General features: G+C 40.9%; 1 protein-coding gene across 1 annotated transcript in view; it reads left to right on the top strand.

Moving 5' to 3' along the window:
• The window catches only part of TMEFF1 (transmembrane protein with EGF like and two follistatin like domains 1), a 294,551-nt gene that overhangs the window by 238,804 nt on the left and 36,942 nt on the right, over window positions 1-18,805 (top strand). Inside the window, exons 6-7 of the mRNA XM_073630825.1 lie at window positions 12,323-12,471; window positions 17,224-17,289. Coding sequence (XP_073486926.1) covers window positions 12,323-12,471; window positions 17,224-17,289 — 215 coding nt within the window. The remainder of the gene's footprint in view (window positions 1-12,322; window positions 12,472-17,223; window positions 17,290-18,805) is intronic.

The following is an 18,805-nucleotide window of genomic DNA, read 5'->3' as shown; positions in this document are numbered from 1 at the left end:
GCTCTTCACTTTTTCCACATTTTGTTATGTTACAGCCTTATTCTAAAATGGATTAAATTCATTATTTTCCTCAAAACTCTTCAAACAATACCCCATAATGACAATGTGGAATAAATTTGTTTGAAATCTTTGCATATTTTATAAAAATACAAAACAAAAAAAAACACAGATGCATACTGTAAGTCTTCACAGCCTTTGCTCAATACTTTGTTGAAGCATCTTTGGCATCAATTACAGCCTCAAGTCTGTTTAAGGAATGATGCTACAAGCTTGGCACACCTATTTTTGGGCAGTTTCTCCCATTCTTCTTTGCAGGACCTCCCAAGCTCCATCAGGTTGGATGGGGAGCGTCGGTGCACAGCCATTATCAGATCTACAGAGATGTTCAATCAGGCTTAAGTCTGGGCACTGGCTGGGCCACTCAAGGACAGGTCCTTTATTATCTTGGCTGGGTGCTTAGGTTTGTTGTCCTATTGATGAACCTTCACCCCAGTCTGAGGTCCAGAGCACTCTGGAGCAGGTTTTTCATCAAGGAGGTCTCCCTCGATCCTGACTAGTCTCCCAGTTCCTGCTGCTAAAAAACGTCCCACAGCATGATTCTGCCACCACCATGCTTCACTGTAGGGATAGCATTGGCCAGGTGATGAGCGGTGCCTGGTTTTCTCCAGATGTGACACTTGCCATTCAGGCCAAAGAGTTCAGTCTTTGTTTCATCAAATCAGAGAATTCTATTTCTTCATGATCTGAGGTGCCTTCTACTGAGGAGTGGCTTCCGTCTGACCATTCTACCATACAGGCCTGATTGGTGGAGTGCTGCAGAGATTGTTGTTCTTCTGGAAGGTTCTCCTCTCTCCACAGAGAAACACTGGAGCTCTGTCAGAGTGATCATCGGGATCTTGGTCACCTTTCTGACTGAGGCCTTTCTCCCACGATCGCTCAGTTTGGCCAAACGGCCCACGGTAGGAAGAGTCCTGGTGGTTCCACATTTCTTTCATTTACGGATGATTTGGCCACTGTGCTCATTGAAACCATTTATGCTGCAGAAATTTTTCTGTACCCTTCCCCAGATTTGTGCCTCGATATAACCTCTCAGAGGTCTACAGACAATTCCTTGAACTTCATGGCTTGGTTTGTACTCTGACATACACTGTTAACTGTGGGACCTTATAAAGACTGGTGTGTCCCTTTCAAAATCATGTCCAATCAACTGAATGTATCACAGGTGGACTCCAATCAAGTTGTAGAAACATATCAAGGATTTATTTTATTTATTTATTTCAGGTACTTATATAGCGCTGTCAATTTACGCAGCGCTTTACATATACATTGTACATTCACATCAGTCCCTACCCTCAAGGAGCTTACAATCTAAGGTCCCTAACTCACATTCATACATACTAGGGACAATTTAGACAGGATCCAATTAACCTACCAGCATGTCTTTGGAGTGTGGGAGGAAACCGGAGTACCCGGAGGAAACCCACGCAGGCACAGGGAGAACATGCAAACTCCAGGCAGGTAGTGTCGTGGTTGGGATTCGAACCAGCGACCCTTCTTACTGCTAGGCGAGAGTGCTACCACTACACCACTGTGCCGCCCATGATGATCAGTGGAAACAGGATTCACCTGAGCTCAATTTTGAGTGTCATGGCACTTATGTACATGTGATTTATTCATTTTTTACTTTTTATAAATTTGCAAAGATGTCAAACAAAATACTTCCACGATGTCATTATGGGGTATTGTTTGTATATTTTGAGGAAAATAATTAATTTAATCCATTTTGGAATAAGACTTTAACATAACAAAATGTGGAAAAAGTGAAGCACTGTGAATACTATCCGGATGCACTGTAATTCTTACTGGTTTGTGTAGCTTGTCAAGTTGACCTCCTCAAACACATTCATATAAGCATTTGTAATTTTGCGTTTTAAGCCTACTTTGGCTTTCTACTTCCACTTAGTGAGGTAAAAATGCAGCATTTTGTTATCTTATGGGTGTAGCTAATGAGCTTTGCAATTCTTCCTTGCAACTGTCCATCCACTAGTGTAAAGTCCAAACAAAAGTACTCTGTACTGTTTTGGCTTGCATGAGAATTTCTTCAACTGTCTTCTTTACTTTTAGTTGCTGCAGCACTCTCTAGTTTAACCGCTTCCCGACCGCCTCACGCAGATATACTGCGGCAGAAGGGCACGTACAGGCAGATTAACGTACCTGTACGTTGCCCTTTAAAAGGGCGGCTCGCGGGCACGCCCGCCGGGAGCTCCTTGACCGCGATCGTCTCACGGTGAGGAAGAACGGGGAGATGCTAATGTAAACAAGCATCTCCCCGTTTTGCCTTGTGACACTGTCGCTGATCATAGCTCCCTGTGATCGAGAGCGGCGATCATTGTAGTGTCACACACAGCCCCTCCCCCCCACAGTTAGAAACACTCCCTAGGACACACTTAAGCCCTACAGCGCCACCTAGTGGTTAACCCCTTCACTGCCAGTGACATTTTTACAGTAATCAATGCAATTTTTTAGCATTGATCGCTGTATTAATGCCAATGGTCCCAAAAATGTGTCAAAATTGTCTGATATGTCCGCAATAATGTTGCAATCACGATAAAAATCGCTGATCGCCGCCATTACTAGTAAAAAAAAAAAATTATAAATAAAAATGCCATAAAACTGTCCCCTAATTTGTAGATGCTATAACTTTTGCGCAAACCAATCAATAAACGCGTATTGCAATTTTGTTTACCAAAAATATGTGCTTTTCAAAATCGTCGCTATTTTTTTTTTTATAGCGCAAAAAATAAAAACCGCAGAGGTGATCAAATACCACCAAAAGAAAGCTCTATTTGTGGGGGAACATCAATTTTGCTTGGGAGCCACGTCGCAGGACCGCGCAATTGTCAGTTGAAGCGACGCAGTGCCCGAATCGCAAAAAGTGCTCTGGTCAGGAAGGGGGTAAATTCTTCCGGGGCTGAAGTGCTTAAGAGCCACATGGAGGTAAAGTCTCAGGCACACAAACTGATAGATACAACTCTAATCAGATGTCAGTGGTGGCTGACCTTCCAGACCAAAGTATCACAGTCATGTCGCTAGCCACCTAAACTTCTAAAACTAAGGACTGGCATGAAGTTCTACATTGACCTAACAAAATCATTACCCTAATCAGCCTTACATCATTTACTGGCTAGCGGTGGATCCCCAGACACCAACTGACCGCTTTTGACCCCCAGCCATTTTATTTATCCTTTGGATAGTCCCATCAATTCCTCGAGGTGATTGTTGACTTCGAGGAATCCTATTCTAAAGAAATAGTGCAAGAAGCATTATATTATGCCCCTTCAATATACTGTATCTGGGATGTTGTTATGAGGTGAGATCCGTAAATTAAGCACTTCAGCCCTGGAAGATCTTACCTCCTTCCTGACCATTGCACTTTTTACAATTTGGCACTGCTTCGCTTTAACTGACAATTGCAAAATTTACGTCCTTTTTTTTCTCACAAAGAGCTTTCTTTTGGTGGTATTTGATCACCTTTGCGGTTTTTATTTTTTGCGCTATAAACAAAAAAAGAGCGACAATTTTGAAAAAAAAAACAAAAAAAACAATATTTTTTACTTTTTGCTATAATAAATATCCCCAAAATTAAAAAAAAAAAATTCTTCATCAGCTCAGGCCAATATATATTCTTCTACATATTTTTGGTAAAAAAAATTGCAATAAGTGTAGATTGATTAGTTTGCGCAAAAGTTATAGTGTCTATAAACTATAGGAAAGATTTATGGCATTTTTATTATTATATATTTTTTTTTACTAGTAATGGTGGTGATCTGCAATTTTTAACGGTATTGCGACATTGCAACGGACAGATCGGAGACTTTTGACACTTTTTGGGACCATTGGCATTTATACAGCGATCAGTGCTATAAAAATGCACTGATTACTGTGTAAATGTCACTGGTAGGGAAGGGTTCACACTAGGGGGCGATCAAGGGGTTAATTATGTATTCCCTCAGTGAGTTCTAACTGTGGGGGGATAGGATTGACTAGGAGAGGAGACATATTGTTTCTCCTACTTAGAAGGAACAAATGATATGGCTCCTTTCCTCTGTTTACACACACAAATCCCCATGCTGGCGCTCGTGCACGCGATCGAGAGTGGCCGGCGGTGATCATGCCCACCGGCCACATGCATTGTGTTCCCCGGTGGTGGCTGCTAAAGGAGGGGACGTACCCATATGGGATTTCGCCCAGGGGAGCCATTCTGTCGCAGTATCTGCGTGAGCCAGTCAGGAACCGGTTAATAGGCTTTAGCATTGTTAAATTGGCACATCTTCACAAAATGTTGACTTTAGTTTTGTGCAAACATGTTGATACTAAGAGATATCTTTGAAGTATATTGGTTTGAAATAGATAATGCTTCTGCATATTACTCATTTCCATTATAAAAACCTTTTATTTAGATTTGCCTCCATGCTAAAATAGTTCAAGGAGATTAGCATATTTTCACAGTTTAATTTTTTTTTTTTGTGCATTCTTACATGTATAGCTGTTATCCATTGTACCCTTGAAGATGAGCTCCAGGGAAAGTAAAAATCATCCCTTGCAGTGGGAATGCCCCTACACTGCAAAGGTTAAATGCTTGTTTAGGTCTAAAGCCGCGTACACACGAGCGGAATGTCCGATAAAAAACGTCCGATGGAAGCTTTTCATCGTCTATTCCGATTGTGTGTAGGCCTCATCGAACTTTTTTTTTTAGAAAATTCTGACCGACCTAGAAATGGAATGTTCTAAATATTTTCGACGGAATCAATTCCTATCGGGAAACCCACTCGTCTGTATGCTGTTCCGACATACCAAAAACGACGCATGCTCTGAAGCAAGTACGAGACGGAAGCTATTGGCTACTGGCTATTGAACGTCCTTTTTCTAGTCCCGTCGTACGTGTTGTACGTCACCGCGTTCTTGACGGTTGGACTTTGGTTTGACCGTGTGTAGGCAAGACTGCTTGAATGGAACTCCGTTGGAGTTCCGTCTGAGAAACCTTCGGAGTTTATTCTGACGGAAAAACCAGTCGTGTGTATGCAGCATAAGGTAACAAGGTAAACAGTTTTCCTTACCCAATTCTCTGCTCTCGCAGGCCCCCCCTGGGTTTTAAGACCCATCCCTGCAGCCTCTTCTCCCTCAAGCTCCAGTGGTTGAAAGTCCTCTGATGTCATCAAGACCAATTTACTGGGGTATAAGGACATTGGCGATTAGTACGCACAGGACATATGGGAGTGTCATCTGCTGGGGGAGCAGAACAATAAACAATTTCTCCCATCCCCTAGACCTAAACAAGCATTTAACCCTTGCAGTTTGGTGACATCACCACTGCATAGGAGAATATCTATTTTCCCTGGGGTTGGACTGATCTGCATGACCTCAGCAGCCCATAGAGTTTTTTTCAACCAGTGGGTTGAGCGAAAAAGAAATGACTCCTCCATTCACACATTTGAGAAGGATGGGGAATTTTCCCACCAAGGTATTGTATTCTGACAGCGGTGAGGCTTTCCCACCATTAGGCCACTTTCACACTGGGGCACTATTTTTAGTGCCGCTTTACCATCGTTTTAGTGGCGGTATTCGGCCGCTAGCAGGGGCGGTTTTACCCCTGCTAGCGGCCGAGAAAGGGTTAAAACCACCTCAAAGTGCCGCTGCATTTCAATGAGCAGGAGCGGTATACACACCGGTCCTTCACCGCTCCAAAGATGCTGCTAGCAGGACTTTTTTTACCGCCCTGCCAGCGCACCTCTCCAGTGTGAAAGCCCCCGGGCTTTCACACTGGAGTGTGAGGAGCGGCTCTTTCAGGGCGCTTTGCAGGCGCTATTTTTAGCACTGTAGCACCTGCAAAGTGCCCCAGTGTGAAAGAGGTCTCAGAATAAACTGATCAGCGCTGCCAGCTATAGACAGTGGCGCTGATCGAGCGGCCAAAATCTGACAGGCTGGTTGCATAGAAGTCAGTTGGTAGATCGACACCTGTAAAGCCACCCTGCCCATACATGGATTGAAATTTGGCTGGTCCCTACTGAACTGGCCAGATTTCATGGACCAGTCACTAATTATATTAAGACAATAGATTTTAAAAGCTAAAAAAAAGGACTTTTTGAAAAGCCCAGCAAAAGGTGCAAATTCCCTCTGTGGTTTAACAAAAAAGTTGGAGGTTTACTGCTTTACGTAGAAATACAGTATATCTGATTCAAAATGTGTAAGCTGACAAATAAGGGTGTCATTTTTGGCAGGATTTAGTGTAACATATAATGAGCCACTCTTCCTCCCACATTGACCTGGTTTGTCTGCTGTACAAAGAAGACATCTTGAATGGCTCTGTTCCTGTAAACCTACACCCAAATCCACATCCAAGGCATGCATTTTACATTCTACTTCTAGCCTGATTTTGAAGATGTCAGGGCACATCTTTGTACACAGTCTTCATATTGCTCTAATAAATGGTTGATATTTCTGTACACAGTGACACAACCATGACATTTACATTATTTTATCCACCAAGTGAAAAAACTCTCAAGTAAAATCAAAATTAAATGCACACAATTGGCTTCACAATTTGGTTTTTAATGCATTTTCCTAATTGATCCAGTTGGCCTTTCATTATTAAAACTGCTGTATGACCAGATACTCAACCTTCAGCTTTGTACATATCTACCAGTCCTATTAATATTCATTGTTGAGCCCGGCAGGTTGTAGGAGTCAGCACACAATTATAAACAGCATTGTACCAAAGCTGATGCTGCTTTGCTGAATATCTTTTATAAATAACCAAACATGTTTTCCTCAAGCAAATTAAACAGAGATTTGTTTTTGCTAAAGAAAAACTAAAAGCAAACAGGAAAGCAAAAGCAAATTTTCCCCAGTGCCATTTTTAGGCACAGTAATAAACTTAAATTTGTAGTAATAATATAAGGGCCTCATGCACACTGGACGTTTTAATAACGTTCTAAAAATGCCAATGAGGCAATAGCGTTTTTTTACCGTTTTTCAGTGTTTTTTATCGTTAGTGTCTTTTAATTTATTTATTTTTCAATGGGATCAAAAATGTTAAGAAACACTGGTGAGCGCGTATATCAGCGTTTTTCAACGTTTTTCAAAGTTTTTTGACGTTTTTTTTTTTTTTTGAGCAGAAAAACAGTTGATAACAGCCTATGTGTGCATGGACACATAGGATAACATGTTGAAGAGTTTATTGACTGTAGAAAAAAATGTCTGAAGCCAAAAACAGCAGCTGTAAAAACATCCAAAAACGTCCAGTGAGCATGAGGCCTAACTGTATAGGAAATAATAAAGTGAAAGGTAATCTTATCAGTGATGCATGGTATGGATATTTTGTATGTTTAAATACAAGCAGTAGAACGCATTAGTGAATCCTAAATATGATAGGCCCTTTTCTTTAAATGTGTTTGTTCACTTATTGTTTAGTGTTGACTGAATTAAGTTAACAATGAATGAAGCATCTGGGTTTATTAGTGTCCTGGAGTATGCATCCAATCCAAGTGTAAAATTCGTTTTATATGAATCTTATAATCACTGACCCCACTTTGTGAGCTGGTTGATTTGAAATGTCTGCAAGCATGAAATTAAGTACTTAAATTAATCTAAGTAGTTAACTACTCTACTCACACAAACAGACGTGTATTATTAGAATAACCACAAGCACTGGAATAAATATCATTTCTTGATTTCAGAAGGAATGCCTTTTACCTTATTGTTAAATAGCTAATCCTCCATTTGTCTCCACTGTAAGTCAGGCTGGTCATCAAGCAAACCTTAGCCTGAGAACCTGCTAAGACAAGCTGCTCCACCCTGACTGAGCAGTGCATGCACCTCCTTGTCACCCTCAGGGGTTAGGCTCAGAGGCCAGTGGCTATAGCAGTGGAGAGGCTCCTATTGACCAGCTGGATAAGTGCAGCTGCAGGTCATCCTGGCGAATGACACAGTCTCACCCCAGGTGTGGAGTCTAAGCACTAACAAGTGTTCACCAGAGCTCCTGATGGTTGAGATGGTTTTTGCTGTGTGTTAAAACCAGGTCTCTGTCCTCAGGATCACCTTACCAGCAGTGTTAATTTTGTTGACTAAAACATTTTCATAGACTAAATTAATACTATTTTGGTTGACTAAAATACGACTAAAACAATTAAGATGACTAAAATACGATTAAAACTAAAATGGCATTTTAGTCAAAAGAGTATGACTAAAACTAAATTGAAATTTGAAGCCAAAATGAACACTGGTCTGTAGTGCATTTCAAACCTAAATACCATAAATAATAACATATTCGATTTTTCACTCCAGCAGTATAAAATTATTTTAGTTGACTAAAATGCACTGGAGATTTTAGTCGACTAAAATGTACTGGAGATTTAGTCGACTAAATATGACTAAAAATAAAACAATTGCAGAAGACTAAAATGGGACTAAAACTAAAATGTAATTTTTAGTCAAAAGACGAAGACTAAATCGAAATTTGTTGCCAAAATGAACACTGCTCACTAGGAGGTGAGCAAGCTGGGGTCCAGTAGCAGATAAAGCAGGTAGGAATCAAGCAGAAGGGTAGTCAGTAAACAAGCCAAAGATCAGTAACCAGTGGTTGCAGGTTGGGATTAAGCAGAAGCGCAGTGGATAAACAAGCCAAAAGTTGGTAACGAGTGGTAGCGGATATATGAACAGAAGCATGAGTGTCAAAAGCAAGATATTGGCTGGAAAGAGCACAACAATCTGTCAAAAAGGAAGTGCAAAGGCACAGCTTAGATAGGAAGTTCATGAGAGGAGCAAAGAGTTTAAGGTTCAGCAATAAAATGGCACCAGGCAGGATTGTCCAATGAATCAGACAGCGTTCTGTCTAGCATTTCAACTCAGGGGGCTCAGCAAGAAGAGACATCACCAGATACTGTAAAGGTTCCAGGTTCAGACCCAGGGCCTGACATTCCTATTCAGTTAATTAGCTATTCAGTTGTCTGCCTTCGATTCCCTAGTACCAGCACAACATTGTTCATTACAAACCCATCAAAGTACCTCAATATAAGCAAAAGTTATCTCACAAGCTTGTGGTATGATTGATTGAGGAGGCTCATCCCATCCTAGCTTGTCATTAGGCAATTTACCCTAATTGGCGGGGGGGGGGGGGGGGTAATCTGTTGATAATGACACTTATACCTCATTTAAATAAAATTTAAAGCAAATGAGCAAGTTTAACAATAGCCCTATGCAATTTATTTTCATCCCACATTTTTCAAGAGAGTCTGTGATTTCTGAATACTCATCTCATTCCATGTTAGCTTGATGTTTCCTCTGCAGTAATGGTTTTCCACTGTTGTGTTTGCTCAGAGGGTTAGGACCTTGAAGTAGCTCATTCTGACATCAATGCACTGAAAAGAAGGTCTGAAATATCCTCACTGAGCTAAGAAAAATGACTATGAGCAAACAACTTATTAAGCCGAATGCTGAAGCACCAGACCATATATTCCATAAGGTATAAATATATGGCTGTGATTATTTTGCTTGTGTTCTACTTAAGTTGAAAAATGAGGGTTATACAAGGTAGATTGGATAGAAAAATGTACTCGCTGTATTCCATAACAGAGCATGTATTGTGGTTATTTCTTGAAACACAAAATTGTCATCCAGTATCTAAACATAATTTATTATAACTACTGTCTCCATATAATTCTGTTAAGCCTCTTTTTGTTCCCCTCCCTGGGATAGCATGAAGGCTCCAGAAAACGAAACTCTGCTCATACACCAATACATTGTATTTATTTATTATACTTGTGTCTGTCTACAAAGTGGCTTTATATATATATATATATATATATATATATATATATATATATATATATATATATATATATATATATATATATATATATATATATATATATATATATATATATATATATATATATTTTTACACATTGCATTTCAGTTATTTCTAGCCTACTCCGATGAATATGAATATAGTCTTGCTACTATTAGGTCTTGTTCTCATGGGGCATACTACGGTGAACACTCATGTGCCCCCCATGTACCCACACTTGCAGGGATGTCAAATTAGGAAAAGTTATGTCACCATTGACCTGAATGGGGCTGCCTGCATTAGGGTGCATGGAACACCTGTGCATCCCTGTATTGGTAAGCATGGCCCTTGCACAGATGTAGTACATCCCGTGCAAACTAAGTTTAAAGCTGGCCATACATGGAACAAGATTCAGCTGCTTCAGCAGGGGCTGGCTGAATTTCAATCCATGTATGGGCACCCTGGTTGTACAGAAGTCAGTCTATCGATCAACTTTAGTACAACCACCCTGTCATTTTTTTTCTGAACGATTAGTGTCACCGGCTACAGCCAGCAACACAGATTATTGCGTTCTGACAGAGAGGAAGGCTCCGCCCTGAAAACCCAATAGCACAGCAAGATATCCTACTCAAATGTGTGGATTAGGGAATCAGCAATTTTTTTTTTTGTTCAACCCCTCCCCCCCCCCCCCCCCCCAAACCATACCAGGCCACATGCCCTTAACATGGAGGGGTGTGCTTTGGGGCAGGGTGGAACAAAGGCCTCTTCCCCCACCCTGACTAGGGTTGTGGGGGTCTGCTGACAGCTGATGAGTCATCCATTGTTAAGGACACATCGGGTTGTATGTTGGCCTGCTTCTTAACAACCAGCTTTTCACTGGTTGTTAAGGACATCGGCAACCACCCGCTAAAAAAAAAACAAAAAAAACTGGGCACCGGCGCATAGCAGCTGTTAGCAGAGTTTAGGAGCATTTAGGAGTTTTTAGCATTTTTTTCTGTAGGCTCCCAAAAAAAAAAAAAAATAAATAATTGTTTCTTTTGCTCCTAAACGCCGTTGCTTAACCACTTAAGGACTGGGCTTATTTTTCAAACTTAAAATCTTTTTTTTGCTAGAAAATTACTTAGAACCCCCAAACATTATATATATATTTTTTCTAACACCCTAGAGAATAAAATGGCAGTCGTTGCACTACTTTCTGTCACACCGTATTTGCGCAGCAGTCTTACAAGCGCACTTTATTTTGAAAAAATACACTTTTTTTGGAAAAAATACACTTTTTTAATTAAAAATAAGACAACAGTAAAGTTAGCCCAATTTTTTTTATATTGTGAAAGTTGATGTTACGGCAAGTAAATTGATACCGAACATGTCATGCTTCAAAACCGTGGAATGGCGACAAACTTTTATCCTTAGAACACTGTTTTCATATGCGGGTGCTACTCACATATGCATTCGCTTCTGCATGCGAGCTCAGCGGGCCGGGGCGCGTTAAAATTGTTTTTTTATTTATTTTACTTATTATTTTTTATTATTACACTGTTCTTTTAAAAAAAAAGTGTCACTTTTATTCCTATTAAAAGGAATGTAAACAGCCCTTATAATCGAAAAAAAGTATGACAGGACCTCCTAAATATGAGATCTGGGGTCAAAAAGACCATTAAAAAAATGTTGTTTGGAAAAAAAAAATGTCCCTTTAGAGCTATGGGCAGCCAGCCAAGCAGGGCACAGGATCCGATCGCCTCCACCGCTGCCGGCGGAGGGCCTCGGAGCGAGGTGGTAGGGGGTGGCCCTCTCCCACCACCGATAAAAGTGATCTTGCAACGAATCTGCTGCTGAGACCACTTTTATCTGAAAGCGGACTGCCCGCTGAAGAAATGGATACCGGGGTTATGGCAGCTAGCTGCAGCCATAACAATGATATTCCACTTCAAAGAGCCGCCATATAATGATGGTGGGCGGTACATAAGTGGTTAAAATAAACAAAACTAAAGTAGTTTAGTCTAGACTAAAATTGTGTGCATGGACACATAGGATATCAATATTTACTTCTAGAAGCTGCTAGGAGATTTTTTTTAAGCTAGTGTGGATGGAGCCTTAAATGTGGTAAAGTTATGCCGCTTTCTATCATCCAATCATGTGCAAGCAAAAATGCTGTTTTTTTTTTTTTAATTTTATTTACACCAAATTGGGTATTCTTTACAAAGTAAAGTTTTGCCGCTCTGGGGAAAATGAGCACAAACTACGCTTAGTAAATTCACTAAGCCACTGGAGGGAGGACCAATACATCTGCATATGACATAATCATAAAATTGGGTGCATCAAGCAAGAAAACATTTAAAAATCACAAATAATTTACTTTAAGCTAGGCTTGAAAATAAAATGTTTATCCAGTACTAAAGGTTTCTTGTTTCCCCTTCCCATTGCACTCTTTATTTTTCCAGCATTATACAATTTTCTGCCCTTTTTTATCTCCAATAGGTGTGTGTGTAATATAGACTGCAGTGGACATAATTTTAACCCGGTCTGTGCCTCTGATGGAAATTCCTACTCCAACCCATGTATGGTTCGAGAAGCATCCTGCCTGAAACAAGAACAGATTGATGTCAAACACCTTGGAAGCTGTACAGGTAGACTTGCCTTTAGTATGATAAGCTCAGTTTGAAGTTTTCCAGATGTACTGACTAGTGTCCTGTAGCCTAAGTATTATGTTTTTTTACAGAATGAGTCCTATAGGCACAGGTTAGGTTTCATAGAGATTAAAAAATCCTGTAACTGTTCGGAACAATAGAATGTTAGCAGATGAAGAGCTTTTTTTTAAATCTTTTTGTGTTTAAAGTGGTTGTACAACCACTTTTACCTACAGGTAAGCCTATATCAAGGCTTACTTGTAGGTGCTTGAAATATCTCCTAAACCTCCACGGTTTAGGAGATATTTACTAAAATGCCGAGCGCCGATTACTATGGCGCATGCTCACTTTACAAAGGGCACACCGTGGCATTTCTAATAGGGGTCATCCCGTGACTGGCAGCTCCCTCGCACCTGAGTGACGTTACATGACTCCGGCCAGTCACAGAGCCGGCGTTCGCAACCCTGGAAGGAAGAGGGGCGAAGATAGACAGTCCTAGTGGGGACAACCGTAACATTGTGGGCTTTGGTTTCGGGTAAGTGGCACATAATGGGCTACTATGCGATGCATAGTAGCCCATTATGCTTTACCTTTGCAGGGAAATAAAGAGGAAGTAAAAGCCAACAGGATTTACTTCCTCTTTAAGCATAATGTACATTTTTGACAAAATTTTGTAAATCCTTGCATGTAAACTGTAAGAGAACAGCTTAGTCATACACGGCTTAGAAAGTAAAATGACATGTTTACATGTTCTGTCATACAGGCAGCACAGTAGCTAAGTGGTTAGCACTTCTATCTGGCAGCGCTATGGTAATCGATTTGAATCCCAGCCATAGCACTACCTGCATGGAGTTTGCATGTCCTCCCTGTGCTGCCTGCATGGTTTTCCACAATGGCACAATTATATTACAGAAACACTCACATTGTACATTATTTAACACTGTAGTACAGTGGATTCTAGTATTTTACAAGCACTTTAAACTATGGCTTATTTTTGGGGCAGGGGTTATATTGCAGCCCTCCTGGAAAATCACAGGTCTTTTTTTCAGGGTAGGTCTTATTTTTGGGGAAACACGGTATCTATATATATATATATATATATATATATATATATACTGTATATATTTATACTGTATATATATATAAAGCGCTGGGTAAGTTGTCAGTGCTTTATAAGCACCTGTAATAAAAAAATGAAATTAGAGTTCACAAAAGCTACTTTTTATTCAGTTTTTTGTGCATTTTCTTTTTAACTAATGCTAAGTAAAATGTCAACAGGAGTATTAGCAGCTTTAGTCAAGTGAGCACACTGTATAGTGCATTAATGTAGTTACATAGTAGGTGAGGTTGAAAAAAGACACAAGTCCATTAAGTCCAACCTATGTGTGTGATTATATGTCAGTATTACGTTGTATATCCCTGTATGTTGCGGTCGTTCAGGTGCTTATCTAATAGTTTTTTGAAACTATCGATGCTCCCCGCTGAGACCACCGCCTGTGGAAGGGAATTCCACATCCTTGACGCTCTTAAAGTAAAGAACCCTCTACGTAGTTTAGGTTTAAATCTCTTTTCTTCTATTTTTAATGAGTGGCCACGTGTCTTGTTAAACACCCTTCCACGAAAAAGTTTTATCCCTATTGTGGGGTCACCAGTACAGTATTTGTAAATTGAAATCATTTCCCCTCTCAATCGTCTCTTCTCCAGAGAGAATAAGTTCAGTGCTCGGAACTTTTCCTCATAACTAATATCCTCCAGACCCTTTATTAGCTCTGTTGCCCTTCTTTGTACTCGCTCCATTTCTAGTACATCCTTCCTGAGGACTGATGCCCAGAACTTGACAGCATACTCTAGGTGCGGCCGGACCAGAGTCTTGCAGAGTGGGAGAATTATCGTTTTATCTCTGGAGTTGATCACCTTTTTAATGCATGCCATTATTCTGTTTGCTTTGTTATGCCGCGTACACACGATCGGAATTTCGGCCCGCAAAAGACCGATGAGAGTTTTTCGTCGGAAAATGTGACCGTGTGTATGCTCCATCGGACTTTTGCTGGCTGAATTCCAGCTAACAAAAGATTGAGAGCATGCTCTCAGTTTTTCGGTCGGAAAAAGTTCCTATCCGAAAATGTAATCGTCTGTGGCAATTCCGACGCGCAAAATTCCTATGCATGCTCGGAAACAATTCAACGCATGCTCGGAAGCATTGAACTTCATATTCTCGGCTCATCGTAGTGTTGTACGTCACCGCGTTCTTGACGGTCGTAAGTTCAGCAAACTTTTGCGTGACCGTTGTATGCAAGGCAAACTTGAGCGGAATCCCGTCGGAAAAGCCGTCATATCTTTTTCTGACGAGAAGTCCGGTCGTGTGTACGCAGCATTAGCAGCAGCTTGGCATTGCATGCCATTGCTGAGCTTATCATCTACTAGGACCCCCAGGTCCTTTTCCATCCTAGATTCCCCCAGAGGTTCTCCCCACAATGAGTAGATTGCATTCATATTTTTACCCAAATGCATTATTTTACATTTTTCTACATTAAACCTCATTTGCCATGTATTTGCCAACCCCATCAATTTGTTCAGATCTTTTTGCAAGGTTTCCACATCCTGCAGAGAAGTTATTGCCCTGCTTAGCTTAGTATTGTCCGCAAATACTGAGATTGAACTGTTTACCCCATCCTCCAGGTCATTTATGAACAAATTAAATAGGATTGGTCCCAGCATAGAACATTGGGGGACCCCACTTTCCACTCTGATCCTTCAGAGTATTCCCCATTTATCACCGCCCTCTGAACTCACCCTTGTAGCCAGTTTTTAAACCATGTACTCACCCTATGATCCATGCCAACAGACCTTATTTTGTACAGTAAACATTTATGGGGAGCTGTTAGTCTGTAATTCCCAGGGATGGATTTTGGGCCATTTTTAAATATTGGTGCTACATTGGCTTTTCTCCAATCAGCTGGTACCATTCCAGTCAGTAGACTGTCAGTAAAACATAAATCATAAATCATAATATGTCTTTCTTTAAAAAGGAAACACAGAGAAAGCATATTAAATCTAAAAAAGTATCACTTTTTCTAGGAAAAAATGCATTTACTGTGCTTTCATGCATGGGGCAATGCAAGCCAATATTAGCTATCTCTTGCATATTTAAAACAGGACTCCATTCAAATGGAAATTGTATTTTCTTTGCAATACGCTGGACATAAGTAAAGAGGATGCAAAAAAGCAGGCAGGAATCACCATGAAAATTAAAAGCAAATCTGGTAAAGTGTGCACACATGTTCAATGTATATGTTGCAGTGTGTTACCCTGGAAATGGCTTCTTTACACTCAGGGGTTTGAGAGGAAGGCCTTATGTTGTAACTAGTTTGAGTATGCTTTTTTTTGTGGTTTGCAAGTTCATCAGTGCGATTTACCTTTAAAAAACCAAGCCCACTGAATAGATTGTGCTGAACAAAGAGTGGCACTTGATGGGTCCCATTCATGACTAATTTTAGAAACCAGAACCCTGGGGTGTCATTTTTTTGGAGTTGTGATTGTTCAGGACACCATCTGATTTGATAGGCCATGTTACTGCCTGTCACACTGATCAGATTGAGAATGTATTCCCCCTTTTTTTAAATTTGTGAATGATTGATTAAAAAAGTAATACACGTCCATGCTTTTTCTTTTGAGACTTTCATGCTAACAGAACACCGGTCATGTGTTCATATTAGATCCAAGCTCAGTTAGATCCTTATGCTTATCCTTAACCTCCCTGTTGGTTTTCCCCAGTGTGGCTCGGGGTTAAATTTCAGCACCATTAGCGGTAACCCCGAGCCACAGTCGGGATTGCATTGCAGGATCCTGGTGCCGTATACTTACCTTGTCCCCAGGATCCTGCGTTGTCCCCTCGCTGTGTCCGTGGACTGTGTCCTCCGCCCAGTGCCACGGGGGCGGAGCTCGACGGCAAATTTAAAAAAGTGAAAAATCATAATACATACAGTAAACCGTAATCTTACAGATTACATTACTGTCTGAAATTATTTCACATCCCTTTTGTCCCCAGTGCTTTGTCCAGTGCCCTGCATGCAGTTTTATAATATATATACTGTTCTTTCTGCCTGGAAACTGGAGATTGTCCATAGCAACCAAAAAGTGTCCCTTTACGTCAAAAATGGTTTTAGACCAGCTAGAAAACAGTGATAGTAAATTAGAACACTTGCAGAATTGAGCAATAGTGATTTGTGGGGAAATTAATTTTATTATTATTATATTATTATTTTTCATAATTATTTATATTTATTTATTATATTATAATTTATGATTTAGCGTTTCAAACCATCATACCCGGGATATCTACTAGACACTTGGTGGACAGATTTAAGTGTGTTATTGCTAAGAATTACAGACCTACAATATAAAACACCAAATTTCTATGCAAAATAATTGTACCGCTTTGAGACGCAAAAATCTGACATAATCATACCGCCAGGGAAGCTACCATTAAAATACACATAAGAAATTAAATCATTTTTGCAAAATGTTATTCCTCCCATTCCCCCAGAGACAGAACGTGTAATTTCAGCTGCTCAAGAGGGAAGTAGCAATTTTCAAACCTTTATAGTATCCGGAGTGTGCATGCAGTGTCATTGAGATTTTTTACTACATCTGCTTGTATAAAGTTTCCAGACAATTTAACATTCTAATTTGATAGATCACAAAGAGGTTTTCTTGGTATGACCGGAACTTACACTTCTTTTCTTTGTTCAGCAACTGATGACACAATCCCAGCTGGAAAGAAAGATGATGGTTTACAGTACCGCCCGGAGGTGAAAGGTATTTGCTAACTTTCCCAATTGATATGTTGATTCATCTAGCTGTGGCTTTTAGTATATGCTTTTGTATCCATAGATAACACAAAAGAGGAATGAGGGGATAAACAGATAAACATGGCATCCTTGACTCACAAGTGAAGAGTATAGGGATACCATGTAATGTTATCTGTATATCCCCTCTTTTTTCTTTGGGGTTATCCATGAAATCAGTTTACTCTGTATTTCTATATTATTTTATTATGAATATTGATTTTAAAGGATAAGTTCACCTTTGGTAACATGTTACACCCATACTTAGGCCTCATGCACACTGAACATTTTTCCTGCTGCTCTTAGGGGCACTTGCTTTTTTTTTTTTATCTTTGTTGCCTCTAAATGCCCCTGCATGTTAGCCTATGTGTCCATGCACACATAGGCGTTTAGAGTGTTTGACGCTTGATGCGCCTAAACGAGTTTAGACGCTCCAAAGCACTAGGCATGCTTAATACTTAAATGTTAGTTACCGTATTTATCGGCGTATAACACGCACTTTTTTCCCCTTAAAATCAGGGGAAAATCGCGGGTGCGTGTTATACGCCGATCCCCTGCGATCCTGACCTGTCAGAACTAAAAAATCGCTGACCGCGATTTGAAAATGGCGCCGCCGGCGCCGAAATACACAGTGCCGGTCCTCGGCTCTTCTCGGCGGCTTTCGGTTTCACTCGAGCGCCGCCCGAACCTAGCCGAGTATACTCGGCTAGTTTCGGATAGCTCCGCTCACCGTCCGAGTGGAACCGAAAGTAAACGAGAGCCGCCGAGAAGAGCCGAGGACCGGCTCTGTGTATTTCGGCGCCGGCGGCGCCATTTTCAAATCGCGGTCGGCGATTTTGAAGCTCAGAGGCTTCAGCAAGACTGCACTGGGGCAAGGACTGGGGCAAGGCTGGACTGGACACTGGGGAAGGCTGCACTGACATGGCTGCACTGACATGGCTGCACTGACATGGCTGCACTAGCAAGGCTGCACTGACATGGCTGCACTGACATGGCTGCACTAGCAAGGCTGCATTGACATGGCTGCACTGGCAAGGCTGCACTGACATGGCTGCACTGGGCAAGGCTGGACTGGGGCAAGGCTGCACTGAGAAGGCTGCAATGATGGGCATTTAAATGTAAGTTTTTTTCCCTTCAACTTCCCTCCTAAAAGTTTTTTTCCTTAAAATTCCCTCCTAAATTGAGGTGCGTGTTATACGCCGGTGCGTGTTATACGCCGATAAATACGGTAATTTCAATAGCCAGAATAAATTATTATTCTGGCGAATAAAACAAATTAACACCCATGTGCCTGATGCGGCTAAACGCCTTACAGGAGAATAAGAGAATCAATTCAGTTCCTTTAACCGGTTCCCAACCGGTGCATGCCGATGTACGTCGGTAGAATAGCACAGCTGGGCAAATGGGCGTACCTGTATGTCCATTTGAATTCCCCGCCGTACCATTGCGTGCGCGCCGCCGGCGGTGCGCTCGTGCGCGCCGGCCGG

Source organism: Aquarana catesbeiana, linkage group LG05 (assembly GCF_042186555.1).
Source record: "Aquarana catesbeiana isolate 2022-GZ linkage group LG05, ASM4218655v1, whole genome shotgun sequence".
Taxonomy (NCBI): Eukaryota; Metazoa; Chordata; class Amphibia; order Anura; family Ranidae; genus Aquarana; species Aquarana catesbeiana.
The sequence above is the reverse complement of the archived record's forward strand: the minus strand, read 5'-3'. Positions and strand labels throughout refer to the sequence as shown.